Genomic DNA, 13,603 nt, shown 5'->3' on the forward strand with positions numbered 1-13,603 from the left:
AGATGAGGCCAACTTTCACAGAAAAATAATTCTTTCAGTTTTCAGACATAGCAAAGCTGGCTAAAACTGACTTTAATTTTACTTTATCTTATTTATTGGTTTATTAAACTTAATTGCTGGATCGAATGTGTATCTGATTTTTTACATATACTATCACCTAAGGAGACAATGTCCCAGATGTGGAGTAAATAGAGAGTAATAAAGTCGAATAACTTCTAATTCATTCTGAGGCTCATTGTGCTCCATTCAGACTGACACAGAGATGTGGGTCAATCACATGTCAGCATCTTTCTGAGTGGCTCAATATGCGCATACTGAGTCATTCGACTCTTCATCATGACATCCTACCTTCCTGTGTCGATCACAGGTCTGGACTCTACATTATTGCCTCCCAAATTTGCTTTGGGGAAACACACACACTGAAATGTCTGTATTTGATAATTATGTAATGTAAGTATGTGTGAAACATTGAAGACAGGAGTCTCTGCTAATGGCAAAAGTCAGACATAAAGCTTTAACAGATGTTATAGGCTCATTCAGTAGACCATCATATGCATGTCTTTTCTATGAAAGGGATATTAGATTATCATAATTATCAGGCTGTAAATATACTCATATATGTGTTCTAAAGAGCAATAAACATCAGGATTGTGTTTTTCAAGTTGGTGGTAATTGTAAAACATGATGAAGTGCCTTTTAGAATGGCCCAATGTGCAAAAGAGTAGAGAAGATAAGATGCAGTGTCATATAGTCTGCTGCTCATGTTAGAAAGTTAGTTGGCTTCTATGTGCCTGTAAACGGTTTAAAGGTCCCTGTATATTTTTTATCAGAGAAGTATAGTTGTTTTACTTTCTACCATATCCACATTTACAATTTTAATTTTAACAAGGGTTTAGACTGTTTTCACCATTGTGACTTACTGCACATTGGTACCCACCGCATGCAGCTGGTGTCCTTTTGTTTTTGCCCTGCCCAGCCGGAGTCTGCCAACATCAGTCCATTTCTGAACCTGTCAGCTTGTTGGTCTTTTAGATGGATTACCATTAACAAAAAGTTCCATCTTCAGGTCAGCTGAGCTCCTTCACTGCCAGTTATCTCCTCACTGTAATCTAAGTGTTGTGTCTGTTTGTCATTCAGGAGGAGGCAGCCAAGACAAAGATTCTTTCCTCACAGAGATTATCTCCAAAGTGGTGTTTCCTTGACTGTAAGTACATCGCATTGTTAATAATCTACTCTTTCCTTAATCAGTTTTTCCACCACCTCTGTTGCCTCAATAGCTATTCTCCCCACTTTTACTATGAAAATGTTTCCACATTTTGCAGTGCAAAAATATATATTTTAAAAGGAAAGTGAAATTAAGTAATAAATGTAAGATTCGTACAGCCTTACGTCGTCAAGTAATTACAGACAGAAATACCATAATTTTACTAACACCAAAGAGTTAGTGCACTTATATGTAAGCATTATTCAACAAGACATAGGTTTGTATTTTTGTTCAGACAGGATAAGTCAGTTCTTCACTGAGATCTCTTGAGACCTGACACTGAAATGACAAGATTGGCAGGACTGGATGTTTATGTGGCCCTTCACTTTCTGAGTCATTACCCTTACACAATTGGTTTTGAACTGTATTGCAAAGGGCAAATTCAACATGTAATGGTATTTCATTTTGGTTGCTAGTTTGCTCTCACTACACACATACACACAAATGAGAAAGATTGTATGTGCATATGCATGAGAAAACTTTTATGTGCATGCACAGCAACACCCCCACCCACACCTGACTGTGTTTTAGAAAAAATTTGAAACAAATTTTTAAAATCACTCATGGGATAGTCTGTCTTAAAACAATAGTCAGGTGCCCACATGGACATTCAAACAGGTTTTGCATGCTGTAATCATTTCAATCAAAGTTGTCTCAGGACATGTTCCATATAGAGCAGGTACAGAACAAACTCTTTTTTACAGATACCCAACAATTCCCTAATGAGCAAGCACTTGGCAGGCAGAAACCTCAAGCAGAACCAGGCTCTGGGTGGGCGGCCATGTGCTTCGACCAGTTGACCGCTTTAGAATACATTTTTCACAGAACAAGAAGTGTGGATGTCTGTCATTGGGAGCATGTTACAAAGTGATCTTATAATGGATAGTATGAACAGGTGGAATTACTTTAGCAAGCAAAAACTATTCCATACTGCCCCTTGCCCCTTCCTGTTTACCCTCTACACCCATGTGTCAGATGCCACAGACTTGTTCAGGATCCCCATCTGCACAACTTTGCTGAATCTGCTCTCCATTGAAGAGATGCAGCAGTTAATAAGTAGTATGGTGGCACTTCACTAATGGCCAGAAGGTGGGATTACTGGTGCCATGCTTCAGTGTGTCCATGTCAGCCAACCCCACCCACTCCCCCATTAGCATCACTGCTGAGGCTGTTAAAATGGTAGACAGCATCAGATATCTCGGGCTCACCCTGGACAATAAAGTGAGTTTTGAACAGCACACCACTGACATCCATGAATGCTGCCAACAAAGACTGTCCGTCATCTGCAAACTCAAAGCACTTTCCATTGCCCCCCACCTTCTGCTGCTACCCTACAAAAGCATAGTTCAACCCATCCTCCTCTGCTGCTCCCCCTGCTTCTTTAATATGCTGTCAACCCCCGCCAAGAACAGATGATTGCACAAATCACACACAAGGCCGCCAAGATCATTGGCCTGCCAACCCCCAACCTACCTGACCTCAACAGCACAGCCACTGCACGCACAGCACACACCATAGCACTTGACCCCAGTCACCCCCCTCAACCCACACTTTGTACTCCTTCCATCTGGTCGCCGTTACAGGTCGCTGGCATGGAAAAAAGTGAAGTTCAGCAGGTGTTATGTCCCCTCTCTCAAACAGAACTGAATAGAATATTCAGATTGTATTGTGCCTTGACTTAATGTGTTTGTGCATGTTAAGAATGTGCTGGTGGTGTGTGTATGTTGTTGGATCCATGTATGTGTCTGTTGAGTTTAATGTTTTCAGTCCAGTTTGATATATTCTTGAGGCTGTAGGGAAAGTGGAAACAATTTTCTTTGCAAAGGACAAATAAATCTAAATCTAAATGGTGTACTGAAGGGCACCTGATTATTGTTTTAACACAGACTTGAAAAATTGCAAAGCTGTTCTTTCATCCAGACATAGTGAACTAGGCGTCATCCAACTGAAGCTGCAGAGAATCCAAAAACAGGAGATGCCAATTCTGGCCAAAATGTGGGAAATACATCTATATAGCTCATACCCGCAGACTTGCTAACAGTAATACATGTGTTAAGTAGACAAAATAATAATCACAATAATGACCTTCCACATCAGTTACACCAGAACAATCAATTACAAGTTTTGTGGAGAAATAAGTGGTGTACACTAAAGAATACAGGCTGTATTATCCAGCAATGATGGCCAGTGGTACACAGGCAAGATTTTTCACAAGCCAAGATATGAAAGGAGCATACATTTCCATTTATGCTTTCCAGAGTTAAAACAGGTTGGTGTGCTGGTTCCATCAGATCCTGTTTATTGGTGAATGTCATGAATATTAATCTCATACAGCAGCAGCTTACCAAAAATATCACAGAGAAAAACCTCATGTCTCAGACAATGTTATTTGTGCATTCACAAGCACACAAACCCACACACACATACACAGCTCTGCTCGTGAGTCCTGGTGGAATTTAACAGAACTGGAGTCAAACAAAGACAGCTAGCTGAAATAGAAAGAGAAGAGAGAAGTGTTTGAAGAGGACAGAGGAAATGTGTGCGTGGTTAGCAGGCGATCGGTCCTATTGTGATCCTATGGATTAATTAAAAGGAAATTTTACTCAATGTTAGCCTTTAAAATACCATCACTAAACCTACAGCTGTAACAGCAATAAGACAGTTTCACTTCCAGATCAAGTTCTTAGCTTCTGAGGCCTCTGACTCCCTGAGTACCGATAATCTGATTACACAGGGGAAAAGTCTATTTTTGGAATGCTGTCATGGCTATGTGGCACACTGATTGTGTAGAAAAAACTTGTGTGCATAAAAAGTATTCAGGCTACCTGCTTACTGTCTCTCTGAAAGGCAGACCAGATAACCAAGACGAAGTGAAATTTGTCTTGCTTCTTTCTTTCAGCTTCTTTTGTAGCTACTAAGCAACTGTGATATCTTTGCACAAATCTGTATGATGTCCGTAGAGGACAGCCATGCTCCATATCACAATGGGTGATCTTTTGATTTTGATCTTTATCATGCAATAAATGTTACCCTGACATATTGTGCATGATGATGACTGGGGTCTCTGGCTGCATCTCTGCTAATGTCTTTATTGACAAGTGTCAGTTAAGGTCTTAGTATGAAAAAGTGCTTGTTGGATTGTTTGCATTTGAAAGAACCTTTTCTGCAGTGAAAAAGTTTGAAACTGTATCGTAAAATGTGCAAAGTTCATTTTCAGTATACAGGATTGTTTTGTTTTTTTGATTTTTTTTGTCATTCCCTGTATTTCTGTTGTATTTTGTTTTTGTATTTATTAACCAGGGACATACATTAGGTATCCAAGATGACCCATTTTCATCTTCAGAGTGTTGATAAAAGATGAAAAATCTCACATTAATTGCAGTTGGACACATTACATGAACATAAATATAATCCAAGAAGGCAAAACTAGAGCATCTTCAGACAGAACACAACACTGCCAGAAAACCCATGTTTAAACCACCAATTCAGTCAGTCAATCTGATTGCTGCTCTAAGGTTCCCTAGAAATTGAATTGAAGGCATATATGTAGTTGTATAGATACTATATACTGGTGTTAAATTCTGAATTATTTTTATCGTGGAAAAGACTGACTGAATGTGCTATTACTGCCTTGTCTTGTTGCACTGGTTGTCACATATACAGTGGTTCTCAATATAATTGCTGCAGAAGCTGGGAGGCACCCCATGTACAATTCAGAAACGATGAAAGCTATCTGCTTTATGGCAGTTACTTTTAGTGCCAGAAACAACTGCTTTAGCTGAATTTAGACCAGGTTTTCTATCACCACAGGTAATATTTCATTGGTTAACACAGTGATTCTGTTTGTCTCCTCAGCTACAACAGCAGATCGTTTCTACAGGATAGACAGAGCACAGGTAAGTCTATCTCAAGCCTAACTGGACTTTTCCCTATTTTTTCAAAACTTTCTCTAAGTTTAGTGACTGTACATATTCAATATGTACAGGGTCTGCCCCAGTGATGTCAGCTGACATGAATACTTTCAGAGACACACTTGATGGCTGCACACGGAATAAAAGCAGCATATTTATTGAGATTTCAACTTTCAAACATCCCTCCCACAGACTTCAATTATAAATTTGAATAGTTTTTTAAAACTACTACAATCACTCAAACATGTTAGCATAAAGAAAATGTAATAGTGTACATCTCCTGAAGATTACGTACATTTCCATTAGAAAACAGTTTCTACGACAAACTACATAAAAAGATACCAAACAAATGAGAAAAGAATAAAGCAGATAGCTACAGTGTGAGAACTGTACTGAACTGAACAACAACGGAAACGTGCTACAAACGAAAAGAAAACCTGTCTGGACTCATTGTTTCTTTGAAACTGTCCTGTGTTTTATTTTCTACCAGGAACATCTCAACTACGTATCAGAAATCTCCCAGGAAGAGATCTTCATTCTGGACCCTGAATTGGTTGTTATGATGACAGTAGGCACCTCCCCCTCAGCCATGCCAGACCTGGTTAACCCCACCTCCAGCCTGGTAGACAGCAGGTAGGTCAATCACCACCACTGCTGTCACCGCTGTCACAAACTAAGCAGCACCATTATTTTAAGACTGTTGCAGCAAAAGCTATAGAGCAGCACAATACACTGGCCATTTTGTAACCCACTCTCTCACTGACATCAAAGACAGCTATGATTTTATAGAGAAAATCCCATTTCCATAATCAGTTGATCTGTTCTCTACAGAGGTAGATAACCTAGTTCAAACACTGATAGAAAATCACATCTCTTTACTATTTCTGACAGATACACTACCAGTCAAAAGTTTGGACACAGAATCTCACTCAATGTTTTTTCTTTTTTTTCTTTTTGTTACTTTCTACATTGTAGATCTATACTGAAGACATCAAAACTGTTAAGGAGCATGTAGTCAATGAGAAAGGGTTAAACAAACCTGAATATGTTTTATATTTTAGATTCTTTCGAAGTAGCCACCTTTTGCTTTGATGACAGCTTTGCACACTCTTGGCACTCTCTCAATCAGCTTCATGAGGCAGTCACCTGAAATGGTCTTCAATTAACAGGTGTGCCATGTCAAGAGTTCATTTTTAGGATTTCTTGTCTTCTTAATGTGTTTAAGACCATCAGTTCTGTTGTGCAGAAGTAGGATTGGTACACAGATAACAGCCATATTTGACTACTGCAATAATCCATACTATGTCAAGAACCACTGAGCCTTCATGGTCGAATAGCTGCAAACAGAACAACAAGAAAAAAAGACTTGTTTGGGCCAAGAAACACAAGGAATGGACATTAGACCTGTGGAAATCTATACTTTGGTCTGATGAGTCCAAATTTGAGATTTTTGTCTTCGTCAGATTGTTTCAACATGTCTGGTCCCCACCATGAAGCATGGAGGAGGAGGTGTGATAGTGTCGGCGTACTTTGCTGGTGACACTGTTGGTGATTTATTCCAAATTCAAGGCATGCTTAACCAGCAGGGTTATGGCAGCTTTCTGCAGTGACATGCCATCCCATCCGGTTTGCACACAGTTAGATCGTCATTTGTTTTTCAACAGGGGTATGAACTGAAATACAGGGGGTCATCACTAACTTTGTCGAATGATGTGGACTGAACCACCTGCTTGTTCCACTTGTTCTGTTTTTCACCTCTATACTGGTGCTGTAACTATTGAATTTCCCCAGCATAGGATAAAAAAAGTCTTATCATATCTTATCCTAACCTACAAGGGCCCCAAAATTCTATCAAATCAAATCGCACATATTTTAACAGAAATTTTACCTTGAAACAGCAATACAGACAATGTTCTGAGCGCTCAATTTAAAAAAGGAACAGCAGTCTTGTGTTTGTGTGTGTATGTCTATGTGTATGTGTGTATGTGTGTATGTGTGTGTGTGTGTGTGTGTGTGTGTGTGTGTGTGTAGTAACTGGCTGTTACTCTGGGAAGTACTCGGCTCACTGTAGTCGGTTGAGTAAGCTCACAAGCACATGCTAATTTCAGTGTGCTGCTTCACAGTTTGAGTTGTCAAGTCCATTGAGCCTGTTAGAGGGCAAATCCTGCATGAAGTAGAACTGCATAATTCTGAAGTATGTGTGTGTGCGCGCGCGTGTGTGTGTGGGGGTGTAAATACATGAATAATATTTTCGATCTGCATTTCTCCACAATTCTGAGAAACAGCCAAATGTTACTTAAATATTAGCTACGGTTGTGTGTGTTTTTCTGGTGTTTGTGTCTATGGATAACACACATTTTTCTGCTTTCCCTGCCTACATGTGAAATCCTTTTAACCATATGTACATATAGATACCCAGATTAAATTCTCACCTACAGAAACCTCTTACAGCAGCTGTCTTTAAATGCTCTCTGTCTATTCAGACAGAATGAGAAGATCATAGAGAGACAACAGATTCAGTGAATGATGAGAGGATGAAGAATTTATCACTTTTCTCTGCTCGCTGGATTTTTAGGATGAGACTGGTGTTATTCTGCAGTTGACTTAATGTCAGCAAATTTCATGAAAAGAATCTATCCAACAATGTGCTTGGATCTGTCAATAATTTGTGAATTCCATACCCTGTCTGTCCGTTCTAGTCTCCAGCACATTGCTTCCTCCTGTAAATCCTTAAAGACGGTTGACAAATATAGTTGTTGTTTTTTTTTAAGACTCAGTAATTTCATTAAACAGCTGGACACTGTAGTTTTTCCACAAACCTCAGTACAATTAGGAGTAAATATTGCATTTGGGGACTACTTTTGATGGAGGATTGACCCTTATTTTGTGCTCTAGTGAGTATTTTAGCAAGCAAGATGGTGTATATGAGATTGAGTCAAAATAAACTACAGTGTATATGTTCATGGTAATGAAGAAACATGTCCCAGAGTGCAACATTGTGGTGTTTGATGTGTTTTTAGTAGTTTTTGGATAACAATGGAGCTCTATTTCACAGAGGAAAAAGATCAGACTTTGGATACACACACAAGACTTGTTAGTAGGATACATTCATTGTTGGTTTGAGTCTGCACATGGTATTATTTGTTCAGAGGTGTATAGAATATTGTCAGTTATCAATTAAACAATTGCACTTTGTAATTTATAACTATAGTCACTAGAGAACTCAGTAGATACTGAGTTACTAAATCACTGATTGTCTCCACCACTGAGTACAGGAACAGGGAGGACCCAGTTGGCTTCACTGTCGCTATGGATAGTACAGCGCTAGGTATACTGTCTTTAGGTCTTTGAGACTGGGGAATAGTCTGACCGAGACAGAGGGTGACAGATCCTTTCGCACGTCCTGGGCACCACAGATGTGTCCGAATGGAGCTGGGAAGGCATTTGCAGGAACGTTCATATAAATGGGTCCTGAAAGGACAAGGAGATGACATGGCGCATCACTATGCTGGAGCCATATGCTGCGTTTCTATCACTGAAACATTTTTATGGTATACAGTAGGTCTGTAAGAAACTTGGTGCTCCTGACAATCTCCACTGTGGAGCCACTGGTAAGCAGTGGAGAGTGGTCAGCTGGCGTCCCCCTAAAATCAACCACCACCAATGTTTTGTAAGCATTGAGAGGTTGTTGTCATTGCACCATCTCACCAGTTGCTCCACTTTCTCTCTGTTTGCTGTTTCGTCATTGTTGCTGATGAGGCCCACCACTGTCGTGTTTTCAGCAACTTAATGATGTGAATGGATTCAAACAGTGATGAGCAGCATGAACAGCAGTGGGCCGAGCCTGCGGCCTTGGGAGGTGCCCGTGCTCAGGGTGATAGTACCTGATGCTCTGCTTCCCATGTGTACTGCCTGTGGTGTCTCACTTTGCAGGATAGAAAATGTATATCACAGTAAAAAATATATAAGCACAATAAAAAAATATGTGACATATTTCTCCAGATGTAATAGATGGTAGCAAATGTTAAAATAAATAACGGAGTAGTGCTAGAAATAGGTTTGAGATGTTGTGATGTGAAACAACAATAAGTACAAATCCCCACCTTCCAGAACATTCTCACCTGTACCTGACCAATGCAACGAGCTTCCCCCCAAAACATTCAGAACCTGTCTCTGCCTACAGTAATGTATGTATGTATGTAATGCAAAAAGCAGCTATTTGGACAAAAAAACGAAGCCCAGAAAAAAGCCCAGGATCAGTTAAATGATATATTTATTTAACTGTTAATTATTTTACACCGATGAGACAAGGATACAGTTTAAAATACTGCTACAGGTTGCAACTAGAAAGAATTTATTCATTTATTCAATTATGGTCTAAACTCAAAACACATTTAGAGTTAGTTATAATAGTAATCATCAAATACTTATATTTCTATTAGTATACCTGTTCATATCTGAACATGTGAGAAGTTCAATGTCACCTTGCAATGTGTATGGTGCAACTGCTATTCTGGCTACCACCTTCACCCAGGTATGTAGAATTACAACATAGACATAACATGCTCAAAATCACTTTTGATTAATGTATTCCACAATAACTAATGGGTGGGTGGGTCTGAAGAAAGGTTTGCAGTTTGTGTGAGTTAACCATCAATAGCATTGCAGGGTCAATTTTTAGGATAGCTAAAACTGATGTTGTAATTTTGAGGGGTTGACCATGGTAGATGTCAACTTTGGCAAACATCCTCCGCTCACCCACCTCCTTGATGTTGTCCAGAGGGCAGTCCAGGACAGAGCCAGCTCCCCTGACCAGTTTGTCAGTCTTTTTCTGTCCTTCTCTGCGCTCCCACAGCCCCAGCACACCACTGCATAGAAAATTGCAGATGCCACCACAGTGTCCTAAAATGTTGTTAACAGTGGCCTGCACACTCTGAAAGACCGCATTCTTCTCGGCAGATGAAGACGACTTTGGCACAGGTACAGGACCTCTGTGTTGTTAGTCCAGTCAAGTTTGTAGTTGAGGTGAACACCTAGGTAACTGCAATTTCCCACAATCTCTATGTCCAAACTCTGGATGCTCACTGGTGTAGTCTGTGGCACCTTCCTGAGGAAGGCGATCACCATCTGCTTTGTCTTGCTGGAATTTCTGCGCAGGTGGTTTAGTTCACACCATTTGACAAAGTTGGTGATGACAGCTGTCTGTGTTGTGTCAGATGTGCAGAGGGTGAAGAGGAAAGGAGAGGGCACTGTACCCTGTGGAGCCCCCCATGCTGCAAACCACCACACAGTTGTGAAGCCCCACATACTGTGGTCTGTTGGTGAGGTAGTTGATGGTCCACGCAGCCAGGTGGCAGTCTACCGCAGCACTTTCCAGTGTCCCCCTGTGCAGTGATGGCTGGATTGTGTTGCAAGCACTGGAGAAGTCAAAAAACATGACCGTCACTGTGGTCCCAGTGTTCTCCAGGTGTAAAAAAGCTCTGTGAAGCAGGTAAATGACTGCACATTCCACACCAATGCCTGGTTATGTGAACGATATGTGAACCATTGTGGTTTGGCTCTCTGGGGCACACAGTTTTTGGGACTGGGACAACACAGGGCTGGACTGAGGTTGAAGATGAACCTCGCCAGTCCCTGAGCAGCCTGGAGCCGATGCCATCAGGGCCACTAGCTTTCCTCACCTTCATCTTCCTTACTTCCTTCCTCACCTGATCTGCTGTAATGGAGAGGCTGGGTGGAGGTCTTGGGGGATGGATCCTGCTGAGTGAGGTGGGGGGAGGACTATGTAGTTTCTGATGTGGAGTGAAGGGGGTTTCAGTGATGTGAGGAGGGTGCTACTGGTGACAGGGTTGCTACGGGCAGGAGGAGGGGGTGTGGAGAAGTAACGCCTTCAGGTCTGGGCTCTGGTTGGTAGAGGAGGGAATGGGGGTAGAACTAATCAATTGAAAAACATATTTCCTATTTCTGTTCTCCATATTCTGGGCCCCTCCCGCTGCCTCTGGGGTGGCCAGAGATTGTTTTTATGCTTCACTAGATTTCTCTGGTGTTGTTTCCCTGAAGGTACTCCTCCAGCTTCCTCCTGTAGCTGTCCTTGCCTTCCTTATCTCCATTTTCAGCTCCCTCTGCACCCTCCTCAGCTCATTTTTGTCCCCAGGTCTAAAAACACCCTTCTTCTCATTTGATAGGGTTTTTAGTTCCGGGGACACCCAGGGTTTGTTATTTGGGAATAATAATATGTCTCTCCTGCAGTGTTGCTCCTTTGCACTGGGCTACACCATGTCTTGTTTACAAACATTGCTGTGTCCCCACCCTTCCTCTTTCCGTTCTCCTGTCAGCTCTCAACAATTGAAAGCCGTCCATGTGAGTCTGGTATGAGTTCATTCAGCTACATCTCAGGTACTCCCTCTGCAGCCTGGTTACCTTCTCTGGGAAAGAAAACAAGGAACTATTAGTTGCGATGGCTTCAGTATAACCCGCTCTCTATGGCAGTGTTAGCTAAGTTTTGTTCTGTGCAGGCTTGCATTTTAGCTGTGTCTAAGTGTCTAATTACCTGAAGCATTTATTTACACTTCAAGCCTATTGTTGTGACAGTATAAACTAGATGCAAGGCTGACAAAGACAAATACAAAGGCACACATTAATTTTGCAACCTCGGTGGGGTGGAGTGCTCTCTGGACAGAGCCACACACACACACACACACACACACACACACACACACACACATACGCACACACATGTGCACACACACACATACCCAAAAGGAAGTGTTAGGATCAGCAGGTTGTGTTGCTCTGCCTATATTCACATTGTAACTACTTTATTTATTCCTCTCAGCTGACTCACAGAGTTTAAGCATTAGCATTAGCTTATATTAGCTAGCTACACTTGTAAGATCTGCTAGCAAGACTCATTATTTTTGTTCACAAAATCCACAATCTTGAGCTAGAAATGAAAAGCCTGCTTTTGTTTACTTCTGTGAGAAATAGAGCCAGACCTAGTTTTTCAAAAATTATTGCAAATGTTGATGTTAAATCTGCCGTACACTATCACTGCACTTCATAAGACCAACTTCATAAGAGCAGTGTGAGAATGGAAAGCTTGACAGGCCTAGCAACACTGACTAAAGGGGGGTCAATTGTAATATTGCCGAAATGTTATTAGTTATATTACATTACTTTGTTATTGCCAAAAGTATTACTGTAACATGTTGCAAAGGTAATGCATTACTTTTGTGATGTATTACACTGTAAATACAGGCTTACCTACCTCTTAAAAACCTCTTAACACTAATATTCCATCAGGTTCATTGTGTTTCCTTTAAACTATTTGAACAGCACCTAGTCCACTTCTCCTCTTGGGCTGTTTTGTTTAACCACCACGCTGTTGGAAAATTCTCATCACCTATCAAAATAAACCATATGAATGTTTTCTGATCCGACAGTTCCCCACTAACCTCCCTGACTAGGTTTTGTGACAAAGAACTTCTTGTCAGTTAATCATAAATATATCCTTATATTTGAGCATTGTTGCTCTGAGGACATGGACGCTCCACTCCCTGTGGGGTTGTCTGTATGTGAAGAGCAGAAGACAAGAAGAAAGAAAACCAAGAACAAACCATTTATGGTTTCCTTATAATATTACTAGGGATTGGAAATTACATGCCATTTTTTATTAAATGCCATGATCATGAAAAAGTGAATTGTTTTATGTTATTGTATTATGTCTGTTGTTAATGTCAATGTTTGTGTGTTTCTCTGTTCCTGAACACGTGATGTAATGTGTTTACTCATAGCATCTGTGCTCTTTTGTACCATTTTAGTAATGAATGCTAGGTATTAGTATAAGTGGACACGCTGCACTGTCACCAGCCTGAAAGTTAATTGACCTTTGTGAACAGCAGTAACTGTACAAGAGTGTTTGGTTTAGAGCCTGTGACTGTATAATTCTCTGAGTTTAATTATGTGATGTCTTCTTGCCAAGAATACTTTGACTATCAGCAATGCAGACAATATGACAATGTGGTAAAATATACACTTAAAACATCACAATCTCATTGTAGCTGCTTTGTAAACCTAAAATCCAAAATGTGAACATATAAAGACTTGACTACAGAATAGAAAGAGGGAATAAATAAAGCAACAGGTACAATGTGACTACAGGCAGAGCAACACAACCTGCTGATCCTAACAACACTTCCTTTTGGGTATGTGAGTGAGGACACACGTGTGTGTGTGTGTGTGTGTGTGTGTGTGTGTGTGTGTGTGTGTATGTGTGCGTGTGTGTGTGTGTGCGTGCGTGCATGTGTGTTGGCGTACTGATTTGCAATGCTGAGTGCACTGAGTGGGAGGATGAGGAGGAGAGATGAGACCGAGAGGCAGGGGCAGAGTGATGGAGAGATTGGTTTAGGAGAAAGATATAGTCAGATAA

The 13,603-nt window shown here is 40.8% G+C and overlaps 1 protein-coding gene across 4 annotated transcripts in view; it reads left to right on the plus strand.

Annotated features, from left to right (window-relative positions):
• The window catches only part of LOC121627414 (diacylglycerol kinase zeta-like), a 135,782-nt gene that overhangs the window by 95,926 nt on the left and 26,253 nt on the right, over window positions 1-13,603 (plus strand). For all 4 annotated transcript variants that reach the window (XM_041966315.1, XM_041966313.1, XM_041966311.1 and 1 more), the window contains 3 exons: window positions 1,138-1,204; window positions 5,120-5,160; window positions 5,666-5,808. In XM_041966315.1, coding sequence (XP_041822249.1) covers window positions 1,138-1,204; window positions 5,120-5,160; window positions 5,666-5,808 — 251 coding nt within the window. The remainder of the gene's footprint in view (window positions 1-1,137; window positions 1,205-5,119; window positions 5,161-5,665; window positions 5,809-13,603) is intronic.

This window comes from Chelmon rostratus, chromosome 24, assembly GCF_017976325.1.
Source record: "Chelmon rostratus isolate fCheRos1 chromosome 24, fCheRos1.pri, whole genome shotgun sequence".
NCBI classification, from domain to species: Eukaryota; Metazoa; Chordata; class Actinopteri; order Chaetodontiformes; family Chaetodontidae; genus Chelmon; species Chelmon rostratus.